General features: G+C 39.3%; 2 protein-coding genes across 3 annotated transcripts in view; both read right to left on the bottom strand.

Moving 5' to 3' along the window:
* Nucleotides 1–16,251, bottom strand: part of znhit6 (zinc finger HIT-type containing 6) — a 29,862-nt gene extending 13,611 nt beyond the window's left edge. The window contains exons 1-4 of the mRNA XM_078259907.1: nt 16,186–16,251; nt 12,668–12,774; nt 12,281–12,366; nt 10,445–10,548 (exon numbers count right to left, since the gene is read on the bottom strand). Coding sequence (XP_078116033.1) covers nt 10,445–10,548; nt 12,281–12,366; nt 12,668–12,683 — 206 coding nt within the window. The 5' untranslated portion in view covers nt 12,684–12,774; nt 16,186–16,251. The remainder of the gene's footprint in view (nt 1–10,444; nt 10,549–12,280; nt 12,367–12,667; nt 12,775–16,185) is intronic.
* Nucleotides 16,252–18,465: 2,214 nt separating this feature from the next.
* The window catches only part of col24a1 (collagen type XXIV alpha 1), a 100,025-nt gene continuing 91,504 nt past the window's right edge, over nt 18,466–26,986 (bottom strand). The window contains exons 50-60 of one of the 2 annotated variants that reach the window (XM_078258475.1): nt 26,499–26,552; nt 26,329–26,391; nt 25,983–26,036; nt 25,624–25,659; nt 24,322–24,357; nt 23,855–23,881; nt 21,347–21,412; nt 20,934–21,102; nt 20,625–20,734; nt 20,010–20,246; nt 18,466–19,878 (exon numbers count right to left, since the gene is read on the bottom strand). In XM_078258475.1, coding sequence (XP_078114601.1) covers nt 19,732–19,878; nt 20,010–20,246; nt 20,625–20,734; nt 20,934–21,102; nt 21,347–21,412; nt 23,855–23,881; nt 24,322–24,357; nt 25,624–25,659; nt 25,983–26,036; nt 26,329–26,391; nt 26,499–26,552 — 999 coding nt within the window. In that variant the 3' untranslated portion in view covers nt 18,466–19,731. Of the gene's footprint in view, nt 19,879–20,009; nt 20,247–20,624; nt 20,735–20,933; nt 21,103–21,346; nt 21,413–23,854; nt 23,882–24,321; nt 24,358–25,623; nt 25,660–25,982; nt 26,037–26,328; nt 26,392–26,498; nt 26,553–26,986 lie in introns of those variants that run through there. The other variant, XR_013502482.1, reaches the window with a different exon arrangement.

Here is a 26,986-nt window from a genome sequence, read left to right as displayed (position 1 = left end):
TTGGAAAGGCAACTCCAGAGCGCACCTTGTGCCACAGGTGTATGGCGCAATAGACGGGACTCACGTCCCGATTAGACCCCCTGCTGAAGGCTACAGGGATTTTGTCAATAGAAAGGGCTGGCCATCAATCGTACTACAGGCTGTGGTAGACAATCGTTGCATCATAAGGGACATTTGTGTCGGCACTCCCGGTAGTGCATCTCCTTGTTCGTCCACTTCCATCTGTCTTTGTTGACACCCGCCATGTATGCAAACAGAGCGGAAATACTGGGCGGAAATTAACTAAAACTTCTTCTTCTTCGTTTTGTGGCGGGTTGCAACCAATAAAATGACCTAAAACTTAATCGCAATTCATTATTTATTCGGCAAATAACGTTTACATCAGCGTTTATGGCATAAACCGTATTTCGATCAAGATAAAATCCGATGAGACCGAACGTATTTCCTTTGAGTCGATATTCATGAAATTCAATCAAATTTTACTGTTTCCATAAGGCATCTTTCATTCGATATCACTTATCCACACAGATAAAAACAGATAAAAACGTGTGGATGGAAACATAGCTTGTGTCTGCTTCCTCTTTCTCTCTTCTGCCCACTTACCGCACGCACGTAACATGTACAAGCATTGTCTATGTTTTTAGAATTACACCATGAAATAGCCATGTGAATAAAGGCTTTTTAACTTTTTCCAGAAGAATGCCTTGGACCTTTTTCCCTTTTATGTCCCCTACCAAAAAGCACCTTCAATACACTTGTTTTAACTTCCGAACATCCCGTACCTTTTCTTTTCTAATCAATTAGTCAATAAAATAAAAAAAAACTTACTTTGATAATTCATTCATCATTTTAGTCATTTTTTTAAACAACAATGCAACAAAATAATTGGTTTCTGCTTCTCAATTGTTAAGATTTTTGTTTTTCCTCTGCCAATTGAAAATGGCAATCAACCTATTAGTTACGGCATGCAGCTATTTGAGCATAATGGGCATACATTTGGACCTAAAATAAAATATGTATTTTACATTAAATGTACATGTTGGTGTTCATTCGTATTTACAAACATTAATAGCAAGCGTTTATCAATTTGCGCTTTTATTCTCTTGTATTGACAAAGACTGGTTCAACATTTAAACACAGACTTTTATTTGGAGTGGACTAACAGCAGAATACTGGTCGAATAAATAAAACAATGCAATACATCAAGTACATATTCTGACAAACTCCTAATCAATGAGCTGCTCAACTCTACTCCATCTGTCTTTTGGCAGCAGGTAGGGGTCTGGTGCTTGTGAGGTTCTTTTGTGGATCCAGATGGTAGCATTATACAACAGGGGGCAGGTTTTGTTTTCCTTGAAAACAGAAACAGGATGGGTAGGAGTAGGAAGTGTATTTAAGTATGTGCAGAACACCCAATGAAAGGTGGTTGTGAGTTTCCACGTGGATGTAAGGAGAGGGTGAATTGGTAAAGCTGTATGTAGTGAAGGTAGCAGCAGGCCTGTTGGGAGTGAAAACAATGGCCTGGGAGGAGATTCCCTACGCAACTGTAGACGTACCTAACACCTCCAACCCCTTAGTCAGAGGAAGGTATGCGTTTGCTCAGTTTTGGCCAAGTTTCTTCTTTAGTGCATTGGTGTGTGTGCATGTGTATACGTGTGCAGGTGTGCATGTGTTTGTACGTGCAAGCAAATGAGGGTGGAGCACCAGGTGTGATGCCATTATTCTGTCATTACAGCAAATGGAAACTATGTCTTTCAATGGAAAAGGGGCTTGCCCAAAGATGCATGCAATCATTTCAGGCAAGGCCACAGTGCATACCTGGGATAAGTGCCATCATTCATTGTCAGGGAAAAAAAAGAGGAGAGAGCAGCATAAAAAAGTAAAAACAGAAGCATCAACAGAAGAGGACAACTGCTTGGAATACCAGAACCTGCTGAAAAATATCAGGACGCACAACCTAGTCCTCCAACAGTTATTACCGAAGGGCCTTGAGCAAGGCATTTAAAGTCTAAAGGGCAGCAAACGGTAAAAAATACTAGTTGTGCAAGGCAAACTGTGTATAACTGTGTATATGAGAAGTACAATTCCTGCTGAAAATGCCTGTAAAATGAAACGCTTAAACCATACTAAGATTGTGTTGAAAGGTTTATAACCTCAACTGAATCCCATGCAGTAAGCTATCTGCTACCTTACATGGCCTGCATTAAAAGGCATTTTTTCCTTCAAGAGGGATTATTCATCAAGCAGCTTGTTGGACCACAAGAACTAAGCCCAAATAAATAAAATAGGATTGGTACATGGCCAGAATAGAGTGGAATATATTTAAAACATATTTCATTATTAATAATGTACAAGTGATTAACTGCTTGTTTCTAGGGGGAAAATCGGATTCCTTAAAATCTCTCAGTTCATGATTTAGCTGCTATATGGCTATCAATCGGTAACAGTGATGAGGATTTGTATTTGCATGTGCAGAAGAATACTGTCCAGTATTCAAAATTATCTAACAATAGGTAGGACAGCTTATGATCAGCTCTGGAAGTAATACTGTGAGCTCCAGATTCAGATTTTATTTTGTCTCATTCTGAAGCCTCAGTGTCCTGAGTAAAAAAACTTTATTTTCAGCAGCCTGAGTTGCTTAGAGAGGATGGAAGCGGTCATCTCTTGCTGCTTCCTAAGTGGTTGCCATTCCCCCTTTCTTTAATTGGCAGTACAATAGTATTTTGTTTCCCTAACTATGCTACACAATATTACACAATAAAATAGCTAAAATCACTAGACTGGACTTCTCATGAAAACTTAAAATCCTTAAAGTAGGTCCACAGAAAGCCTCACTTTTAAATAGGCAAGCATTGATATTCAGTCAAGCAATGTAGGGACAGATTTTAATATGCAAGCTAGTAATTGAAGTTGGTGAGTGAGTTTCAAGCCCTGAAGCTAGACTGAAAAGTCAGTAAAGGAACAAGCGATGATTCAGGACAAAGTTTTGTCTTTCAAATTAAAAACAATTTTTGGGAAAAGTGGTCATTTCCACTAATGGCTAAATTAGTCATCTTTGCCCTGAAGAGCTTCATAAATACAGTATGGTGTCTAGGCATTGGTGAGTACTATCTTTGTTCTGCTCTTCACAGACCTGACTACAAAACTATGAGTACAAAGGGTGACATTTTAATTTTAAATGCATAATTAACATATTACACAAAGAATTGCAAATTGTTTTTGTTAGGAGGGATTCAAGAGGGTTCATTCATCAAGCAGCTTGTTGGACCACACAAACTAAGCCTAACCAAATAAAATAAGATTGGTACATGGCCAGAATAGAGTGGAATATGTTTAAACACATTTCATTATTAATAATGTACAAGTGGTTAACCGCTTGTTTCTAGGGGGAAATTCGGAGTCCTTAAAATCTCTCAGTTCATGATTTAGCTGCTATATGGCTATCAATCGGTAACTGTAGATGTGCTTTGTGTTTTGTATTTGCATGTGCAGAAGAATACTGTCCAGTATTCAAAATTATCTAACAATAGGTAGGACAGCTTATGATCAGCTCTGGAAGTAATACTGTGAGCTCCGGATTCAGATTTTATTTTGTCTCATTCTGAAGCCTCAGTGTCCTGAGTAAAAAAACCTTGAGGTTTCAAATTATTTTCAGCAGCCTGAGTTGCTTAGAGAGGATGGAAGCGGTCATCTCTTGCTGCTTCCTAAGTGGTTGCCATTCCCCCTTTCTTTAATTGGCAGTACAATAGTATTTTGTTTCCCTAACTATGCTACACAATATTACACAATAAAATAGCTAAATCACTAGACAGGACTTCTCATGAAAACTTAAAATCCTTAAAGTAGGTCCACAGAAAGCCTCACTTTTAAATAGGCAAGCATTGATATTCAGTCAAGCAATGTAGGGACAGATTTTAATATGCAAGCTAGTAATTGAAGTTGGTGAGTGAGTTTCAAGCCCTGAAGCTAGACTGAAAAGTCAGTAAAGGAACAAGCGATGATTCAGGACAAAGTTTTGTCTTTCAAATTAAAAACAATTTTTGGGAGAAGTGGTCATTTCCACTAATGGCTAAATTAGTCATCTTCATCAGTAGCTTTTCAGGACGCAACCTTTGCCTCTTTCTTTAAAGTTAAACTCTGAGCACCTGTCTGCATCAATGAGGGAGACTGAGAAATAAAGCAGACTCAGATGAGGATTGATGAATTAATTAACGAAAACCCATTGTTGATTAAGTAAGAGATGGGAGTTGCTTGTGCCATCAACACTAGAGAGCAGGAAGCCTGACTGGTGGTCTGGCAGTCAGAGCAGAGCCATCTGTCTGGATTAAGAATTGGACCGATCCAACAAAAACGGGGCAGCATATGAAACCATATGTCCTGTAAATCTGCTCGTCAGAGGTAGAAGCCAGGATCTGGGTGGCAAGTGGGTGCTGGTGGACTGAGACGACAGAACCTTGGGGCCTCTCTACTGAGATACAACAAATAAATCCAATATCCAAAGCCAATCACAACCTCAGAGGGTGGAGTGGCAAAGAGGCTGATGAACGAAAGGGAGAGGAGACAAAGATTACAGGCAGCTGTACTGTAAGACTCCGTCTTTAAGTCCTGGCATGAGCCTCAATTGCTGGACAAATGCCGCAATGTTAAGTCATGGGTGTGCTTTTTCTGGTTTCCCTGAAAAGCTCAGAACATACTCCTCCAGTTTAGAGGCAAAGAATATGTTAACGTGTGGAGGGTCGAAGTATGCATGTGTACGTTAAAGGGTAGTCTACAGCCATGCTGGCAGCTCCATTAGGCTGTGATGATCATTATTTGGGAGAAAAAAAAGATTGTTGAAAGAATGATAAATGGAGAGACATTTTTCCTAGTCCTTACCACTCTTAGTCAATCTTACCACTAATGGGACAAAGAACAAAAAAAAAAAAAAAAAAAAATTGGGTCTGATATGCATAGGCATTAGCTTTAGGTTCTAACATAAACTGATGTGTTGGACTGGTGGAAAGTTTGACCCATTCTAGATGTAAAGTGAAAGGATAACATCTTTGTACAAAATGTGATGGAAAACCATCCAATAATTGTCACTATATTTTGCCAATGTAGCCACCTCTAGACCCAAAGTATTCGTGTGGCTTAGAAAATGAGAAAGGTTTCATGGCTAAAAGTCATTAACACTGAAGTTCTGATGTCCAAGTACAAAACTATGTAATTAATTTTGAACAACACATGGAAACCTAATCATCAGAATTCAGTCAACCAAACATGACACCTGGCAAGTTTATATTCTCTCTAATTCATGCAGCACACTCACATTTCTGGTTAATTTACAGTTTGGAATTCAACTTAGAGCCAGAGAGCAGCATGTAGCCCACAGTTATGCGGCTAATTGTGATGACAGCGTTTGCAACACTGATGAAACTGCTGCTTGCCATTTTGATGCGAGTTTTGCCTCAGATGGCAGTCGGCATAGACTCTGTTTTGCATTAGCAGTGGTTAATCAAGCCAATGGCAGCCAGAAGCCTGTCTGTTGGAGTATTACAATTATTTGACTAAAGCTGCTGCCGATTGTTTCATTTTAACTTAATTTCTGGAAAGTAGGAGTCTTTGTGCATGCGGGTGTGCAAAGTGATGAATAGTCATCCTCTGCCATGAAATCTTGGGTGAAATATACGGTCTACTTAAATCCATTTGTGCAATATGCAATATTTCATACACCACTCGTGTTTTTACAATAATGCGTGATTCACTGTGATGAATGTGACTGCTACATTATAGCATTTTCAAAATTGCACTAATTGGCCTCATTGGGGTACTAAAATTACACCCCTTTTCTATTGTCCCAGTATTGCAAGCTTTAACTGTGACGTATTGTGCAAGTGCATTTCCACTACACCTTCACAGCAGGGGAACAAGACCAAACCATTATGCTTTGGTGATGGCAAGTACACTATGTTCAGCTTATAGTAGTTTTGTAGCACCTGCAAAACACAAGATTTATTGTGGTCTGGAGTACTGAAACACAGCCAAAAAAGGCATTTCACCAACCATGCAACTGAAGCATGGTAAATGTGCTTCAATAGCACAGCTACTATCGCGTTTGCAATGCTATTGCAGCTGTAATGAATTCTGGTGAAGTCTGTTGAAATAGTTTTAGTGCAAACCAAACACGTCCTGCTGTTGCTTCAGATTAAAAGAGTCCCACCAGTGAACCAGTGGAAGGCTATTATTATTATAAAGCAGTTACAAGAATGCAAGGCTGGAACACGTTGCTCTAGAATGTTTGTAGGTCAGGTAATGTCATTTTGGCCTGTCAAACTAGGATCTCTTGATTCTTTTGTGGCTCAATGAGATCCTGAAATTTGCTGAGTTACAGCAAAATGGAAGAGAAAATGGTTTGTTCGACAACTGAACAGAAAACAGAGGCAAATGGGAGAGTTTAGCATGCTAGTGCAACAAATGCATGCAATGGATGACGCAGCCTTTTGGAATATTTTAGGATAACTGCATGGACGCTTGACACGCTAAAAGCCCTCAGAATCTACATAAGGGATGGCAACACAGTGTCTTAACAGACATCTACTCAGTTTACTCGGCCCCGGAATTATAGGACTACTCCATTTACACACCAAAAAAATCCCTCAAAATTATGAACAATTAGTACTCCAGCTTTACCCGCAGAAAATGTGTTAGTTAAGGTGGTAGGGTGGGGTTTTCCGCGCTTGTTTGTGCGATAGACTACAGACTCTGTACTACATTTAAAAATGATTTATTAAACACTAAATATTAAATTTAAATAATAATATATAATTAATAAATTATTTCTATCTATATCTATGTGGCTATCTGCCACATGGCGAGGAAATGTTGGTACCAAAATAGTTCAGTTTTTCAATTTTCATTTTGGCAAAGGTGCAGCTACTTTCTTCTGTTGCTCTGCTGTCTGCATGTCGGAGCTTCGCGGAGGGCAGGCCGACATGCACACACACAAACACCAGACGCCAGCCACCACATCACTTCTGTTTACTGATAGCTATCGTTTACCTCAGGCTAATTAATTAGCTAGTAAGTGGCGATTTTTGGCAGCCAGCCTTCCAAAAGATAGAACATTGAAATGAAATGTTAACCGATCATTAACCATTGACCGATAAGCAGGAGTGTCCGTTCACCTGTCCGGGAGGCTCTGACACATTATCCGCACTCCGTGTCCGCGGACAGCTGTAGGCTTGTACCGGTTAATGTTCTGTGCATTGTCGGACACATGCAGCCACTTTCCTGAAACCACTTGCGAGACTGACAAGTCCACAGCAGCCCGCGGCGTTTATGTCCAAGCCTGTCTCCACCTGCAGGTTGTCAACTGTGTGGTTTGGAATGAAAGGGAGAAAACAGGACAGAGTAACAACGTAGTTAAGGCGGCAGGCGTGTGTTGCTTAGGCGGCTGCCTTAGCTGCAAAGTGCTGCGGGAAACCCTGTACTCGATTTTTGAGTTCACTGTTCAACATAAAATTAGGTATCCACTAGCCCAGAGAGCTGGGTTATTTGAGGCTGATAACAAATATATGGTAGACTGACATACACGGCATGGCACAAAGCCACAGCTTCTCCTTTTACTAATTATCTCAAGTTATTATAGAAATATGTGCAGTTATTATCCACAGTAACTGCTTCTGCAATGTGTTGTCCAGTCCACTCAAGCGGTCTATGAGGAAAATGCCCTGCCATGCCAGGCTAAGGATGTAGAAAACATAAGTCCACCCTAACACAGCTAGTCCCAATGTTCTGCCAAATGCCAGCTATTATATACTTACCCTCCAAGGGCTGGACTGAGAGGCAGCCTGTGATTTTCCGTCAATCTCTTTACCGTTTGTGTCTTGTTTTTAAATTAGTCACCGGCAAAAGGTGGAAAGTTGCATGGCCAATATTTTGCGTACAAACATTTAATCAAAGAGACACATGCTCACAAACACACACACACACATTCACACTTACAAACGCACACACACCATCACCAGGCATGAAAGCCCTCTAGTCAGCTGTCTGCCAGTAATGATCCTTCTCTGGCAGCATGAGTGCGTAGCATGAATATGTCGCTAACCAGCTGCAGTCACACTGCTCACACATCTGCTTTTTATATTATGTACTTGGTACATTCTGAAGCACATTCTGAGCCTCGATTGCTCGCAATTTATTGTACACCTTTCATCCCATCCCTTGTGTCCTTTTGGTTGTATCGGAATGGGACACTGACTGTTGCGGTTAGTTGAAAAATCTTCTCAGTGAGACATAGTGAAACTAACCAGACTAAACAAAGAAATAAGGCTGTGCAGCTGGCCAAAGATTCCTCTACGGATAGTGCAGCAGAAAAAGCATAACAATTTTTCTTGTGTCTTTTGCTGGTAGCAGTTGCAGTAATTTAGTACATTTCCCACATTATTGAACCATTTTAAAATGACAAAAAAAATAGACTGAGACAATCTGGTCTCATCCTACAAAAACTTTCTGTCACCATGTGACAAATATTGAGTTGGAAATGAGGAGTATGGGGTTGGAGGGTGGGCAGAGTGTGCTACTACAACCTGACATAATGTGGCCTCACCCTGAGATGTGACGTGCACATTTAACTCACCGCCAGCAAAACACCAGAGACAGACATGACTGAGTGGTAGACTTTAAGGATGGAAAAGAGGGTGGTGAAAGGGAAAGTAGCAACATTAAACCAGCTGGAGGGACTGACAAAGGATTCTTTTTAGTGGTGATCCTGATTGGCACCCAATGTTGCCCCTGGACATTTCAGACTCGTAAAACTTTAATATGCAGTTCAATAACCATTTTCCCCTTTCCCCCTCCTCTATTCTTCCACAGAGGGACTAGAGTGGCAGGGCTCCACCTCAAAAGAAATTGGAAAATGAGTGGCAGAAGGTTGTCCAAGGAGGGAGTGAAGATGCCAGACATGACAAGACCACCAGTAGAACTGAGCAAATTGGAAAAGTGTTCATGCAAAAGAATGACTTACTACTTCAGGGTCTAAAGGGAGTAATGAGCCTCACTCTCTAAATTACCGCAAGTCTGCAAAGTTGACCACACGGAAATAATTTCTCCCAAAATCATTAAAATTCCAATGGGGGGACGATTAAATAACAACACCAGACTTGTTGGTGGTGTTGTATGTCATTATTTGCGTTGAGTGTACTTTAAATGATAAAACAATCGTTAAAATGCCATTTCACCTTTTTCTACAGTTTCTTGGCCACAGAGTCTTTTTCTGGTATATTTTATTCATTTCTCAGTAAAGTCTCACGAGGCAATGCTTATTGAAAGATCTTTCACATTTTGTGACCATAATTACTGGCTTCTGTCAACGACACCAGGGCTATCCATGTACAACACAGGGTAACACATTAGAAGATCCATTTGTGAAAACATCACACATTTTAATAATGAAACTTCAGATGAGGTCACCAGCTCAGGAACAGCTGGGCACTGACCTTCTCCCTGCCAACCTTCTCTGAAAACTCATCCCGTGCATCACGTACGTACATTTGGTACCGCGAGTGCTATTATTTCAATATTTTTGCCTATTGGTGTTATAAGATCTAAGCTTGAAAACAATTAACCAACTGCATACATTTTTTACTTTAATAAAACAACATGCCTTCAAAAAGTCTATTGATGAATGGCTATAATGTGTAGTATATTATTACAGAATGGGAAACACACAAAGCCTAGCTAGACAATTAGTTTACGGTTGTATTAGACAATCAGAGACTAGTGTGCTAACGTCAATTACACCTCAACTGCCTCAGGTAACATATCGATCACACGTTTAACAGACATGGGGAGATGACCACAAACTGCCATAGGATGACCTGAAGAGAGGCAGCACAAGATCCAACTGCTGTTGGGGCTTAACAAGAGTGCCATCCTGTGGTAAAGTAAAACATCACTAATCATAAGCTCATTTTGCTCCCAAGTTAACTACGGAGGAAGTGTTGTCTTTTCCTGTAACTGAAATGTTTGGGTAACACCTGCGTTGTTGTATTACTACTACGTGTGCTACAGTATGTTTGTGTTCTATCTTTTCTATTGTTTTTTACATGTTTGAAATAAAGCATTCATTCACTCACTCATTCTATGATACTGTAGCATGTGTAAAGGAGTATTTACATATTTCATTATGGTCACGATTTGGTCTCAAGACAGTAATGCCAGAGTAAAAAGAACGTGTCTGTAGTCTTAAAAATTGAATTTAGAGCCTAAAGGAAGAGATTAGCCTGAGTCACTAAATTATCTATTCTTGGCTCAATTAAAATAATTTGTTCCAAAATAAGTGTTGCTCTTGTACGCTCTGCAACACCAGTTTTGTGGAACTACAAGCTAAGGACAAGACAAAAAATCATATTCTGTTTGAAGTTAAAATACATTGTCTGGGTTTGAGTTATTTCATTCTTACTTTGTGAAGAAGACGGTGGAGTTTTCTTTGCTCTTAGTGAAGGTGATGGGGAGGAACCTCAATGTGATGTTCATCTTTCTGGCATTGGCTGCCAGCCTCTTTGTCTATAAAACAGAAAAGTAGAGATAGTACAGTACATTAGGGTCTAGTATTAAGATTCATAAAAGCAAACCAAACAATCCATCAGACCTTTAATACAGATCTCAAAGCAGTATACTTCAGCCAAAACAATGGTTTAGTGAAACAAAATGTAACAGAACATTTCTATTCTTAGCCTTGAACAGAGATGAACAGACATCTTCTCTAAGAACAACAAACAAACATCTGTTCTGCATTAATAAATCTGGCTCTGCAAGCTTTAACAATTAAACCAAAACCAAATCTGAACTACTTCTTACTGGCCTCATCTACATTTGAAAGTCTTTCCTTTCTGACACTCACGTAGCTCCTTCATGACTTCAGATTGGTGGGTAATGAGAGAGAGAGTGAAAGAGATTTATTAAAAAGGTATGGCTATACAAGGCTACTAACAGATTACTGCACTTGCAATGTTCTGGAGGAAACCCAAATCCCAAAGCCTATCATGTGCCAAGCCGTTATCTCTCGCTGAGAATAAGCCTCATTATTTTGATTGATTTGAGACCGCTGACGCAGCCACTGCCTCTAAAAATCCCATAAAAGAACATTCATTACTCCAAGCTATCAAATATCATGTTGTCATGTGTTAACAGTACAGGTGAAAGCTGGCAGGAGTAGCAGAAAGAATTGCATAACTACAGCTGCAAATTCTGAAGTAATAAAAGCACAAAGATAAAAACAGTTAGATGATGCTATACAAATTGTTACATGCACACTAATATTCCACTATTGTTCCGAATATGTCAATATTACGAATTTGATACAGGTCAAGTAATCAGCATATTCTGTGTATGTATTCCAAATAAGGCCTTTTTCCGAATGTAGCATTTTCGGATTTAGACATGTGGGATATGCCGGTATTCATGGGGTTTTAGAAGCATTCTTTGGACATGTATACAGCGCATTCAAAATGTGTGTCTCAATTGGGGTTTTTATTGCAGTTTGCAACAGTTTACGGCCTCTTGTCTGTTTACAGCTTACAGTTATCTCTGTGCATTGCTATGGTTGTTGTACACAAACCAACTAGCTAACAGTTTGCAAGGCTGGGGTAGAGATGCATGTCCAAAAGAAAAGTCCACAGCTCTGGTGGGAAGGAGGAACACACCTACTCTTACAATTGGTTTGTATTTCAGCCAAAACCATCAACTTTAGAATACCTTACCTAATGATGTGGGAATGGTATGTTCAGCCATACAGTATATTTCTATACCATACAAAAACTCTTCAAGGACTAGTTTCAAGTTTATTTTTGAGTAGGATTTCCAAACTGAAAAAAAACTTTGGATAAAGGGTAAAAAGCAGTTTTTAGCAGAAAAATTTGACTTTTGATCCTAAAATATTGACAACCACCATTGTTTTTTTTACAATATCCCTACAGTTTACAACGTGTTTGGTGCATTTCCTTCCCCTTAAAACAGTGGGTTTTAAGTATTCTAAATCCAGCACGGTTTACATCCATGTGTACTAACTTGTTGTCTTCTTCTTCCCTGTCTTTGCTAGTGCGTGGCTGCGGTTCTTGGCGTGTTAAAGCCACCTGTTGAGCAGTGGGATAGTGTGACACCATTCGTAGGACTGTGTATCAACCGCATGCACAAAATAAACAATACAGTAACCGATCAAACTCCACAGGGAGCCTTTAAGGTACAGTACTCAACATTAGGCATGTACACAAACTTCATTTGTAAATCAAGGACGTACTTTTAATGTGGAACGAGGAGTCCGGATGAGGTTGTCTCTGCTGGCACCGTCAGCAAATCGTCCTGTATCCTCCAGAAGCCTGTAGTCTACAGTGCAGGTAAAGGACAAACATTAAACACACATGAAAGTAAAAGGAGTAGCATTCATTTGTTATAATACCACTCATTAATAAAATGTGTATCAGCTATTTTCTTATGCTTAAACAAACACACGTCACTGCCAACAATGACAAAAATAATATTCTTAACAACCCACTTTCTGGTTAGTTCAGAACTGTACTTGACAGTGATGATCGTTCGACAATATTTACTTTACAATTTAACAGTCAAGTGCTAAAACTATTCTTGTTGGTTTTTGTTATGCAGTCACAGGAAGGGGGATGCTCACCATTGAGAAGCGTCATTTCATCAAAATGTGAGAGGGTCACAAAGGCCGTTTTATTTCTAACTCCACTGCATCCCAAATCTCCCTTGTGTTTCTTCACACACAGCAAGCTGGAAAATATACACAAACTGAATTTCTTAGGTAATGCTTCTAATTGTTTACAGGAATTTGGTCTGGCTGCATTTCAGCTTGCAGACTGCGCACAAAGGACAGCAAAAAGAAAACAGGACAAAGAGAGATGGAAAACTTAAGACTGCTGGTCTGCTGAACTGAGACCGACAAATAGGGTACATTAGCATACCCATGGCTACAACAAAGAACTAGCACTGTAGGTAAACAAACTGCTAAACTATCTAAAAAGTCATCATTCTAGAAAAGTTTTATTTTTATTTTTATATGTGTGCTAGGAGAAAGACCCAGAGAAAACAAGCTCATGTTCTCTGATTCATATTTTTTAATCAACTACTAGCCCAGAGATAAACACAGCACCAAAGGAAGCTGAAAGTATTTGTGCTCCGCTTCCTTCCCAATGCCAACTGAAAATCTTCTGCGCTCAAAGTTTTTATTAGAAGCAATTGTAAAACTGTGAAATCCGAATCAGACAATAAATTCAATGATAGTGATGAAAAAAATCAAAAAGAGGACCCATTACAAAAGTTTTGGTAAAAGGTATTGTAAAAAATTAATTTGTAAAGACAAAGCTGTCAAAGTAATTGTCATTTATGATTATGATGATTATTTATTATTATTATTATTATTATTATTATTATTAATCTAGTAATCATACAAATAGAGTCCATTACAGTAAAGGTAAAAATAGGAAAATACATAACAGTTAGCCAGTTAACAGTAGGACTGGGTATCAAATTCAATACTTCAGGCACTGACCGATTTGCCTCCAAGTATCGAGAAATGCCTCGTCATTCAATACCCAATTTCAATACCTACGATGATATTTACTCCAAAAGGAGTAAATATCATCAGCGTCAGTGAGCCAAAAAGCATCCAGCATGTTTCTACCAAGATCTAATAATGTTTGTGATTGGCTGTTACGCACAGACGGGGCTCACGTAGTAGGAGCTGAACCATGAATAATACGATTTGTGTCGTAATGTGTAATGTTTTAATTTATTTTTGTTTTATAACATTTTTAGACGATACCCAGCCCTAGTTAACAGTTAACCTAACTATTACTTATAATGTTGGATTAGCAACACATTAGCCCCAGACATCTAGTATTAAAAGGTAGCTTGGTTAGCTGTAAAGTGATCGTAGAAAAACTAAACGAACAAATCGACAATAACAAAAGAGCTATAATAAAAGAGCACCTACACATACATAACACTAGAACAAGCACATTTTCAGAGAAGATAAAAGACAGCTGTCAACATTTGACAAAATGGTTGATGTAACATCAACAGAATGTTCAACTGAAACCAAATGCTGGTGACAGAATGTAAAACAGCCCAAAAACAACTTTTTACTTAAGGACCTAAATAATTCTTCCATGACTGCACACCTACACGTTTGAAAGAGATGTTTTAAATTTTGTGTGATTAAACATTAATTAAGCTAATATGATTATTTAAAAGTGTCTGTGACCAGCTTCCTAAAAGATCTCAGAAAAAAAAGAAAAAAAAAAAAGACAGAAAACTGTAATTTAATCCAAAAACCCATTTTGCTGAGAGACAGGTATTTGGCCAGGGTCAGACAAAGACTGTATGCCTAGAAACTATGTAAAAGGAATGCTGAATGATGCCCAAAACAACAGGCAACCATGAGAGAAAGGGGAAGGACATCCCCTGGTGCCCTTTGATAAACCTTAATGAAATCTTCAGGTATGACCTTCAATATGCCATTTACTACTTGAAGGTTAGGTTTAAAATGTTTCACCATCCACAGAATTCAAGGAATAGGTCATGCAGCATTGCCATTACCAGCGGCATGTTGTTGCTAGCCATGAGTCAAAGTAATGTTCAGTCAGTAAAAACTAAAATGTACAACAAACAAATATTATGTTACTGCACGCAAAGGTAGGAGAGATTTTATATAACTATTTGTTACATAATGCTTTTAATGATTTTTTTGGTAACACTTTACTTGAAGGTATCTACACAAGAGTGACATGACACTGTCATGAACACATGACACTATCGTGACACAGTCATGACACATGAACCCTAACTCTAACCCTAACTTGTCATAACAAAAACCAAATGACACTTACTAAAAGAAGCGTTATGTCATAAACGTTTATGACTTGTTTTTAATGTTTATGACACGTTCATGACAGTGTCATGTCACTCTTATGTAGACACCTTCAAGTAAAGTGTAACCATTTTTTTTTTCAATCAGAAAAAGCAGAACTATTTCTCTGCTATTGCTTCTTCTTTAATGCTGCATGAAATAATTGATCTTATCACAGATATTTATCTTATCATAGAATATTAAGGGAAAATCAACTCAACATCAACATAAAATCCAACTGCAATTTTAACAACATAAACAAGTACTTATCTGCGGACAAGGGTTAATAATTCAAGGGAAAATCTGCCTGCAATCATATTTACAATTACTAAATTATCCGAGGACATGGACACAAGGATCTCATGCAAGTATTAATTAATATGCCATTTAAAATAGTTGTTTCCTGTGTTCACTTTGACAAAATTACAAAAAATGGCCGACCCTGTAGCCAAGCTTTGCTGCCACTATCCATTGCTTACGATCCAATACAAACACATACTGTCTATAATGTTTGAAAGACTACATATGCCATGCGACATCTATTTTCCTGTATCCATTCCGGGAGCGTGCCTATGTTCCCACATTTCTAAGAATTTTTGTTTTCACTGAAAAGTAGGTCCTATGTTCCCACAGCCCTATGTTCTGACATTTCTAAGATTTTTTTTTTTCTTCAAACTTAGGCCCTATGTTCCCACATTTCTAAGGTTTTTTTTCCAAAATGAGGCCCTATGTTCCCACATTTCCTTTTTCATAAACTTGTATAAGATTGTATCCCCCTAACCCTAAAAAATGTTGTGGGAGGATAGGGGGAAATTCTTAGAAATGTGGGAACACAGGGCTGTGGGACCATTGGGCTGACCCTCCAATTCCATCCTCATATGTTACATTACTTCAGATTCACAGGGAGATTGTTTGTAAGCACATGGAGAACATTATGTCAGCCGAATCGAAGATTGGGCTTTAAATGAAGCCTTGGGCTGGCCAAAGTCTTTCTTTCCTAATACAGGTTTTACAACAACTTCACCTTTTATCAATTAGTGTACTTTTAAAATGTACTCCACTGTGCTTTTTGCAAACAGGGAACAAGAGTGCACAGGCTAATGGAACACCTGGCACTGCTAATATTTAATGGTAGGGTTTAAAGTGCATTATATAAAGGATATGGGTAGCCTCAGTTTACATATTTAAAGGGATTGGTTCAATGGATTATTCAGATTAGTTGAGGGACTGTTTATTAAAGTAAAATAATCTCATTACTTGTACAATAATCTCACCTGCAAGAATGGGCAAGACAGGCGGGACATCTGTACTTCGCCTCCTCTGATCCACACACACCACAACTGCAGGAGAGACAACATGTCAGCATGGTGCACACAATATGTGGGCAGTCTAACACTTAAGGGAAACAGTAGGAACAGCAGGGACAATAAGTGTAATAAGTAAGCAATAATCAACTCACTTGACTGCAATACAACTTCACAGAAAAAAAACATGAACACGTCTACAACACTTACAAAGTGTAGGCGACATATAGAAACAAGACATTACCGGTTAGGTATACGTGCAGTTTACTTAGTGTTCCAAATTCCCCATACAATGTCCTTAATTATGAACCTGCTAAACCACCTGTGCGGTTTAACAGGTGTTTTATAGTAATTAATGTGGGTTAGGGTTAGGGCTAACCTAGGGCTAACCCTAACCCCCTAACCCTCAGTTTTTGGAAAATAATTTGGGACACTAAACTGCACGTATAGCAAAGGTTAAAGACAAGGAAAGATGAAGAATGAGTAAAGTAAGTACAGTTTTGTCTGATGTAACGTTAACTTTGTAACGTTAGATAACTAACGTCAGCACATAACGCTACATGCCGTTACATGCCGAGTCTATATTACCAATAACTATCGTTATTGGTAATATAGACTCCTCTTTATATCTTTATAACGTCTATAAAAGGTAAAAACAAGGCTCGAGCAAACACACGTGAACCTGTTAGCTAACGTTAAGTTAGCAGTTTGCTCCTGAAACCCTGTCTAACAAAACACTCACTTGGAGAGCGAAATCTTTCTTTTGGTCCCTTTCGGCTCTTCCTCCTGGTCGCTGTTTTTCATTTGGCTCTCCGCGGTTGACAGCATGTCTGTTGCTGGTAACGATACAGTTACAGAGCACATTTCAGGAGAAGTGTAGCCACACGTTGGACACAATCAGGCAGCATCAAAACAAACCCTCTTCCGCCGGTGGCAACTTTCAGCACGAGGAGATGAGTTCCGGTTGGAAACCTGCTCATTAGCGACTCCCGTTCTTAGTGGCTCAGAACTACAGCGTCCTCCACCGGTGACAAAGTAGGCCTAAACACTGAAAGCACAAATAACACTGAGCTGATAAGAATGTGGAGAATATATGTGTCTAAATGTGTAGCTGTTGGGAATATTCACACAAAAAAATAAACCATCGAAAATGCAGAGCTTTTGTTTTCCTCTTAGTAAGTAGGTAAATGGTCTTCCAGGACAGTATAACTATACACATTTTCATTCTGCACCCAGCTGCAGTGAGTTGTTATGATTCCGATGTAGCTGTACGTGTAGACAGTATCTATACAAGAACTAATGTGTTCATGTGCAAGTCTAGTTCCTCGCTTAAATGTACGGGACGAGTTTATTGTGGTGGTCATTGCAGGTTAACAAACAGAGAGAGAAAGAGAGGGAGAGAAAGAGAAGGAGCCCTTGTGCACACATCATGTTTGATCAGCAGTTTAACTGAGCTACTTGCATCTATATGTCGCAGTTTGAATAGGAAACCTGTGCTGGACTGCTCGACTGGCACAAGAGTCGTCAATGTATAGCCTTCTATTACTATTTACATTTTCTATTTTGTTATTATTTTATATTTTACTATTTCAATTTTATATTTCTGTTTGTCTGTGATTTAACTGTCATATTGAGAGGTGCTAAACTGTGTTTCGTTGTTGAAAGAATAGATACAATAAAGATCTATTATATCTATTCTATTCTTCTAATACTCTCACTGTGTTGATTTTGTGGAGTACCAACATAAGATGACTTCTTTTCCTCGAGTTGGACTATGTGGCCTAAATAGTCAAAATGCTCTTCTGAAATCTAGCTATCAATTTAATTTTTAAGAATTCAAATAATTTCTCTCTCTGTTTTTTTTTGTTTTTTTAAGATAATTTTTTCGGGCATTTTATATGTGTAGGACAGCTTAGACTTGAAAGGGGAGACAGAGGGGGGGAATGCAGCAAAGGGCCGCAGGTCGGAGTCGAACAGTTGGGGTTAATGTCTTTTACTGTAGGGCACCAGGTGTTAATGAAGGTGGGACTCTTTTACATTTCCTTCCAAGATTTATCCTGCCAGGGTCCTGGTATCAAATGGCTTTTCTAACCTTTAGGCCACCACTAATCTAAAATAGATTTGTCAGTATAAACAGTATATATGTCCTTATCATCATATGTTGCGGTTGACATTCGAGAATAATTAGATTCCTAACATATTCTATGACTTTGACCTTTTAAGAAAAAGGACACAACCATTTGTGGGTAAAATGCTTCTTTTATTTGTTTGGCAATGTATTTATTGTTTACACATTTGCATTCACCTTTATCCTGCACAGTTGTTCAAGGTAACATAACTTAAGAATATACTGTAATAACTGTGTTTTCCTTGTATTCTGACTCTGGCCTAATGTAGCTGCCAGTCCACCTAACCACCACTGCAAAGACTAAAATAACAGTATGATATACATATAGTCACAGGTGTGAACACACAGACACACCTTTTACACATAAATACCTCTTTAGACTGAGCTGTGGTTGACCAAATAGTTCTCTGAGAGTATAATTTACTGTGATACAGTAATGTGAACACAAAACAAAAAGAATATAAATAAACATACAGTATGCTGTCAATATATACACAGGAAATGTAAAAACTATTTTTTTGCAGCACCAATGATAGGTTTCTCCTGAAGAACCTACCACATAGAAGGAAAAGCTACAAAAAATATGTAGTGTATCAAAAAAATGGTTCATAAATTAGAAATGACCAAATCAACATAAGTACTTAGAAAAAAACATAACAAATCTTGATGTAACCGGTACATACAAAACAAAGGCAAAAAAAAAAAAAAAGAAGACTTGACATTAGCAACTATTCTAGAAAGCAAATGAGCAGGTAGAGGTAGAGCACCATCTGTCAAGATGTACAGGTCCAACTGGGCAGGACCGAAGGCAAAAATGTCATGAAAACAATGTAAAATATAGCCTTTGATCGGAAAATGAAATATTTATAGCAGTCACACATTATCCACATGCTATTGCACTCATAAAAACATTTTAGTCAGACAGTGCTCTTATGTAGAGGCCTGGCACGCTCCTTCGGGTTAGGCCTCTGCTTAGGATGGTCTGGGGTTGAGAGGGAGGTGTAAGTTTTAGGGTTTGAATAGGCTGCTATTTAGTGAGACCCTACCCTGCGATCAGGGAGTGATGTGGGTCCATTTACAGCCAACCTAAGCACTGTTTGACTAACAATTATCAACAAAACAAACTTATTGACGGATAAATATTGGTATACACTGTTCTCCTTTGGCCTTCTTGGCCTGGGTGTTCCACAGAGATTGAGTTCTTCCATGCAGGTCTGCCTTCAATTGGACATTGGACATTTGTTGTGCTAACAGGTCCCATTAACGGTTTTCCAATGAACACAACAAACTCTCACGGGCACTCGCTCTTGGTAGTTAGCAATTCTTTTTGTAACAGCCTTGCATTTTAGTAGTTCATGTAAAATAGTTACAGGCCAGTGATGTTGGTGTCAGAGAAAGCAGACTGGACTGATTTCTATACGCCGCTGACTATTGGGCTGTGATGTGAGAAACTCCTGTATGTCTACAATAGGTAGCTGACGACTGTCCTGAGTATGGAAGAAGAAGCGTGACTGGTGCCAGCTGCCATCTTGGATCTGAAAGATGATAAGTGGAGGCGAGACAAAAAAGAAACATTCAAGCGATTTATGTTCCAAATTAATAAAATATGTCGAATGAGTATGCTTGAAAAGGTAGTGCTGAATCACTTTTCTGTCCTGCTCATTACCTTGCACTCGTCTTGGAGCACATGTGGTTCAAGTAGTGTGTCTTTCTCAAACATCTGTTTGTTCCAGCCACGGAACTGAAGTGTGGTGTTCTCTTGCGGTAAGGATCCGGTGGAGCTGAAGCTGTCTGTGGTGCCATAGGGAGGATCATTTAGGCAGTGGAGTGTAATGCTGTGACTGGCCTCAGTACTCAGCAAATGGAGAAACTTCATTTGGACTTTTCCCACTCCAAACACCATCTGTGACAGAGAGCAGAAACAGGAGTGTGATCAGTCTGCCATCATAACCACAAACTGATATAATTCAGATGTTTGGAAAGCTATGATAGAACCTCCTACAATGTGAAAGCAAAGGACAATACAGAGGATTGTTGCGGTTAAGATTCTACATGAATCTAAATGAGTGCTTTATTGGTTTGCAAGACAACGTGGAAAAGTTCAAAGAATTAACTGACATGGATAGTGACGGCAATGACAGAGCACATACCTGTCCCCACCATCCAAAACATAACCACTATTTCTATTTATTTAGGATTAAATAAAGTAAACAAACAGTCCTTTATTTCATCTAGCACATTGATATGTTTATATATCATCTTTTTACCACTTAAATCTTACCTTATTAGAGGCTACTGGATGTAAACAGGTCTGCCCTCCTGCGGTAAAATTGCAGAAGACCTTGAAGGCATCAGAAGTACAGCCCAAGTTTGGATCAATCCAGAACCAACCTTAAAATTGGAGCGAGAGAGAGAGTGAGAGAGAGAGAGAGTGAGAGCGAGAGAGAGTTAGGGAGAGCAAGACAAGTATTTTATAAAAATGTATATGCAAACATCTACATTTGCCTAAAAATGTGGAACAAAAAGATCTCATATTAAAACATATTAAAACATTCCCATCCATTCAGTATCAGGTAGATGAGACTCTCACCATCTCTGAGCTTGTGATGACAGTCAAGCAGATCTTTGCAGACACGGGCCGGGTTCTCCCTTGTGCCCAGAGGCTTTTTTATGCTCTCAATCACACTGCTCAGGTAATGTAGAGTCTTTAGTATCTCCGTATTTTGATCGGAGAGGCTCATTTCTGTGTTCTGTAAACTCTGATTGAGAACGGGAAAGACAGCACTATCAAACTCCAAAATTATAGATTATTTGTGGCTTCATTACAGTTACAAAACCAACAGAAAGTGCAAAACAAATTTTAAAGCTATAGTGCTTAGTTTCTGTCGCCCCATGAGGAATTCTAAGTAATGACAACAAAACTGTCGGCACATCCATGTGACGCAAGTCTTCCGTGATCGCAGAATCCACCCAGTCCATTGACTGAGAGTATTAGTGCCTTACCTGTGTGCTGAGGGCAGCGTTAGAGTCAGATAGACCGTAGTCTGCTGAGTCGTCATATATCAGCCTCTGTGGATTCAAAATCAACATATTCAGTTTAATGAAAACATAACACATTCAGTGCCCTGTTCATTATTTAACTGAAAGATTATAATCCTAAGGCTTTTGTATTGGTTATAGAAAACATGGCATTTTCTATACACATCTGGTTTATGGAGAAAACTTTAATAGAATAAAAATACACTTTAATACCAGAGAAAAGCAGTAAAATAAGTCTTGCATCAATAAACTCTGAAATTCCTGACTTTAGTAGGGGGAAGAATAACATATTCCACTCAGCATGTGTGTAAACAAAAAAAGGCATATGATGTGGTTGTTTTTCTGGGTTACAAATGTTTGAGCAGCTAAAGGTCATTCAGATAGCAGAAAGCTACACTTTATCCACAAGTTATGACACATAAGAGATGTGAGGAGGGTTTCTATCAGTATCACAGGCTGATCATTGATCTACAGTGTAAATACTTCTGAATAAATATGTTCTTTTTTGCACGTCTTATCACTGACATGGATGATTTATTGGCTCATCTATAGTTTAGCAAATATGCAAACAAGAAATGTTTGTCCTGATTCTATTATATCTTGGCTTTCCTCTGCTCTCTTTTCTTTATTTCTTTGGAAAGTCTATTGAAGCCTGGGCGGTCACAAATCTTTGGTTTCAGGAATAAAAAGAAAGAAAGATATAACAGGGTTATTCTCTAGCCAGTCTGAGATTAAGACATACAACAGGATGAGGATACAGGGTTTAGCCATTCAAATGTAATATACAGTGGGGAGAACAAGTATTTCATACACTGCCGATTTTGCAGGTTTTCCCACTTACAAAGCATGTAGAAGTCTGTAATTTTTATCATAGGTACTCTTCAACTGTGAGTGACAGAATCTAAAACAAAAATCCAGAGAATCACATTGTATGATTTTTAAGTAATTAATTTGCATTTTTTTGCATGACATAAGTATTTGATACATCAGAAAAGCAGAACTTAATATTTGGTACAGAAACCTTTGTTTGCAATTACAGAGATCATACGTTTCCTGTAGTTCTTGACCAGGTTTGCACACACTGCAGCAGGGATTTTGACCCACTCCTCCATACAGACCTTCTCCAGATCCTTCAGGTTTCGGGGCTGTCGCTGGGCAATACGGACTTTCAGCTCCCTCCAAAGATTTTCTATTGGGTTCAGGCCTGGAGACTGGCTAGGCCACTCCAGGACCTTGAGATGCTTCTTACGGAGCCACTCCTTAGTTGCCCTGGCTGTGTGTTTCGGGTCGTTGTCATGCTGGAAGACCCAACCACGACCCATCTTCAATGCTCTTACTGAGGGAAGGAGGTTGTTGGCCAAGATCTCGCGATACATGGCCCCATCCATCCTCCCCTCAATACTGTGCAGTCGTCCTGTCCCCTTTGCAGAAAAGCATCCCCAAAGAATGATGTTTCATGGGGTTGTACTCATCCTTCTTCTTCCTCCAAACACAGCGAGTGGAGTTTAGACCAAAATGCTCTATTTCTGTCTCATCAGACCACATTACCTTCTCCCATTCCTCCTCTGGATCATCCAGATGGTCATTGGCAAACTTCAGACGGGCCTGGACATGCGCTGGCTTGAGCAGTGGGACCTTGCGTGCGCTGCAGGATTTTAGTCCATGACGGTGTGGTGTGTTACTAATGGTTTTCTTTGAGACTGTGGTCCCAGCTCTCTTCAGGTCATTGACCAGGTCCTGCCATGTAGTTCTGGGCTGATCCCTCACCTTCCTCATGATGACATGATGCCCCACGAGGTGAGATCTTGCATGGTGCCCCAGACCGAGGGATACTGACCATCATCTTGAACTTCTTCCATTTTCTAATAATTGCGCCAACAGTTGTTGCCTTCTCACCAAGCTGCTTGCTTATTGTCCTGTAGCCCATCCCAGCCTTGTACAGGTCTACAATTTTATCCCTGATGTCCTTACACAGCTCTCTGTTCTTGGCTATTGTGGAGAGGTTGGAGTCTGTTTGATTGAGTGTGTGGACAGGTGTCTTTTATACAAGTAACAAGTTCAAACAGGTGCAGTTAATACAGGTAATGAGTGGAGAACAGGAGGGCTTCTTAAGGAAAAAATAACAGGTCTGTGAGAGCCGGAATTCTTACTGGTTGGTAGGTGATCAAATACTTATGTTATGCAATAAAATGCAAATTAATTATTTAAAAATCATACAATGTGATTTTCTGGATTTTTGTTTTAGATTCCATCTCTCACAGTTGAAGTTTACCTATGATAAAATTATTTATTTTTTTATTTATTTTTTTTTATATTTTATTTTTTTTTAAAATAAATTACCCTAAGAGCTGGACAATTTTCCTCCAACTTTATGGTTCAAACCTTATATCTTTTGCATGAAACTCAAAAATAGGCTCCTGCCTGCTAGCTGATCCTATCTACCTGTCTACTTGAGTGACATGAAGCACTTACTGTTGGACCTGGAGCACCTGGGGGTCCCTAAGGTGGGACGAAAGAAGAAGACAAAATGTTCGACACAGTGAAAAATGAGCCTATTGTGGTTGCGGGCAGACTTTCTGGCAAACCATGTCTGTGTCAGTGGACTCTGAAGATACATTATAGGGAGATGTTTGAGTGTGCAACCAGAGAACTGAATACATTTGCAACATAGTAGTATTTAAGTCAACGTATTTTATAATGTTTATATCAAATAAATCATTTAAAATTTCATATGGCAATGCTACTAATAATTCCAAAATCATCCTGTTTCCAGAGTTTTTATACATTCTGGCCCTAAATAAAAAAAAGTCTGCCTGGACTGAAGCAAGCTCATCCTCTATGTTTCATAATTAGACATATCACAGAACTTTATTGTTACATTAATAAAGTACATGTACTGTAGTATAAAGCTGAGATGTGATAATGAGGTTAACACTTACACTAGGTCCTGGACTTCCCTGTGGTCCTTGAGGCCCCTGAAGGTGTGAGAAAGAAAATCAGTCCACTGAGAGCTGAGTGCTTTAAAAAACCAACATGTATTGGATAATCAAGGTACAGCATCACAGCGAGCAGAGTGGAACTCTGCAGGGAACAACTGCAGAATCATGATTAAGTTTCTCCCATCACTTTTCTCTGTGATGCTATGAGGAATAGCAGGAGGAATTTGACTGTTCTATAGTAGCTAGTCTCTAGACTTTATCCTTGCATTATTGGACCTATTTGCACTACCACCATGACACACACTCTCATACTGAATCACAGGGTCAGTTCCTGCCCTGTTACTGCAAGCGTCTCATGCTTATACATCCCTTAGTACATTCATGTGTATTTTTTATTTAGTATTTTTTCTTTTACTGTCCATGCTATTCATGTGGATTTGCTTTTTTATCATCCTGTTTGTGATGTATGTGAATGTTTTGTGTGATGTCTGTAAGCTACTGGGACCTTGAATTTCCCCTTGGGGATCAATAAAGTCTATCTATCGCTCTATCTCTATCTACCTACCTACCCCTGGCAGCTGGACTCAGGTGGTTTCAGGTAGTTCATGTCCATATATGTGAGAGTATGCACATATTTGACATCATCAGTGTTTGAGAGAAGGCTAGAATGAAGGGGCCATTATGTACACAGTCTGTCTGTGTGTGTGTGTGTGTGTGTGTGTGTGTGTGTGTGTGTGTGTGTGTGTGTGTGTGGCAGGGGGAATTACAGAGGCTGAACTAAGAATCTTACTACAGTTTACATTACAGAGTGGGAGCAGGGATATAGAAGTGAATATGGGGATTGCATTGTGGTTTTCCATGCTAACATTTTGACAAGGCATTTCCTCAACATTGTTTACACAAGAGGGTCTAAGAGTACTGTAAGGCCCCACAGTGAGCTCTGGGAAACACTGAAAACAGCTACTTTCACTATGACTCAGCCATACCGATCTACAGAGGAGAACAGTCATATAAACAAAAGTACCATGGAACCACAGCTAGCTTTCATGCAGATTTAAACACAGCCTTCGTCATCTACAGTAGGTCTTTTTTCGCACCCACAATCTGCTTTGAGGTGGCGCCATTATAACTGGCCCAGCAATGCTTTCTGAGTAAGACATTTTCAAGTCTGACTCTTCAGTATAATCATGACATAATCACAGGGTATATCAGCATGTAATCATACGTAATATAAATCATTATCACATAATCAGTCTGACAGACCTTTCATTGTTTTGGTTACTGGTTTGAATCAGATCTTACCATTTCGCCACCGCTTCCCTTCGGACCCCTTGGTCCCTGTGGAAAAGATACGTAACAACATGAAAACATATCCAGCATTGTATCCCGCTCTGTATTCTATATACACCTGAATTAGCACATGGCCAGTTAATGGACTGAATTAATTGAAAGTTATAAAATATCTCTCATTATTTCCATTGTGTCAACATCCTTTTCAGTTCTATAGTATTCACTGATCATTGTCTTGTGATTGCGTCATTATACAATACTTGTTACACACGCCCGCCCGCACACACAAACACACACACAAACACACACACACACACACACACACACACACACACACACACACACACACACACACACACAGAGAAACCTACAGGTTTTCCCATTGGGCCCATCATTCCTTCAGGGCCTACAGGTCCAGTGAATCCCTGAAACAAACAGAAGGGTTGAGGATGAATAAATATGTCTGTCTAAATGTACACATTCTCAACAGTGAGACTGCTGAAAGGTGTGTTACAATGCATCCCGCAAGACTTCAGGGTGTCCTAAATGATTACAACAGAAAGTGTGTGTGCTCTACAGAGGAATTGAAGACATCTATATGCATATTTCAGAACATTGTAATCCTTTTAATATATTATTTCACTAGTGGGGTTAGAATTCTAGCAGTACAGAAAGCACTGCCGTGTGCTTACTGTTTCTATTTTAAATTAAACTTACCAGAGTGCCCAATGGGCCTTTCGGGCCAGGGAAGCCTCTCAATCCCAAATCACCATTCGGCCCCTGTTTGAAGGAAAAATAGGTCTTGTCAATCCCTGTATGTCATTATACAGGGACAATATACTAGAGGACTTTTCTTTTAACTGTTGGTTAGCTACTCAGTCTCTTACCATTGGCCCTGGAAAGCCCTGTAAGCCAACCATTCCCAGATCCCCATATTCCCCCTGCAAGCAGAAAAGACAATCACATTTTTGAGATTTAGTACGCATTTGACAAACACATCGTATGATAAGTAAGAGTATACAGTGTGTGTGTGTGTGTGTGTGTGTGTGTGTGTGTGTGTGTGTGTGTGTGTGTGTGTGTGTGTGTTTATACCTACAACTCCAGACACAGTAGAAACACAGAATGTTGGCTTTAAAAAAATGTCCTTGTCCATTTCAAAAGAACTGGGGCACACACAAGGCTTTATATCTGATACATATGCCCCAGCCCACACTCGGACACCCTCCTAGAAGCACACACTGGTTTGGTGTCTGTACCCTATTCTCTGTCTGAGAACTGTCAGTCGTCCAGGGTGGCAGACACGTTGTGTTTGTACAGCCAGTCATCTACATCCTCGAGACAGCTCCACTTTCGTGCCAAGCGACTTTGACTGAGA

This window comes from Sander vitreus, chromosome 9 (genome assembly GCF_031162955.1).
Source record: "Sander vitreus isolate 19-12246 chromosome 9, sanVit1, whole genome shotgun sequence".
In the NCBI taxonomy this organism is placed as follows: Eukaryota; Metazoa; Chordata; class Actinopteri; order Perciformes; family Percidae; genus Sander; species Sander vitreus.
Note: the sequence above shows the minus strand (reverse complement) of the source record. Positions and strands in the feature narration are given on the sequence as shown.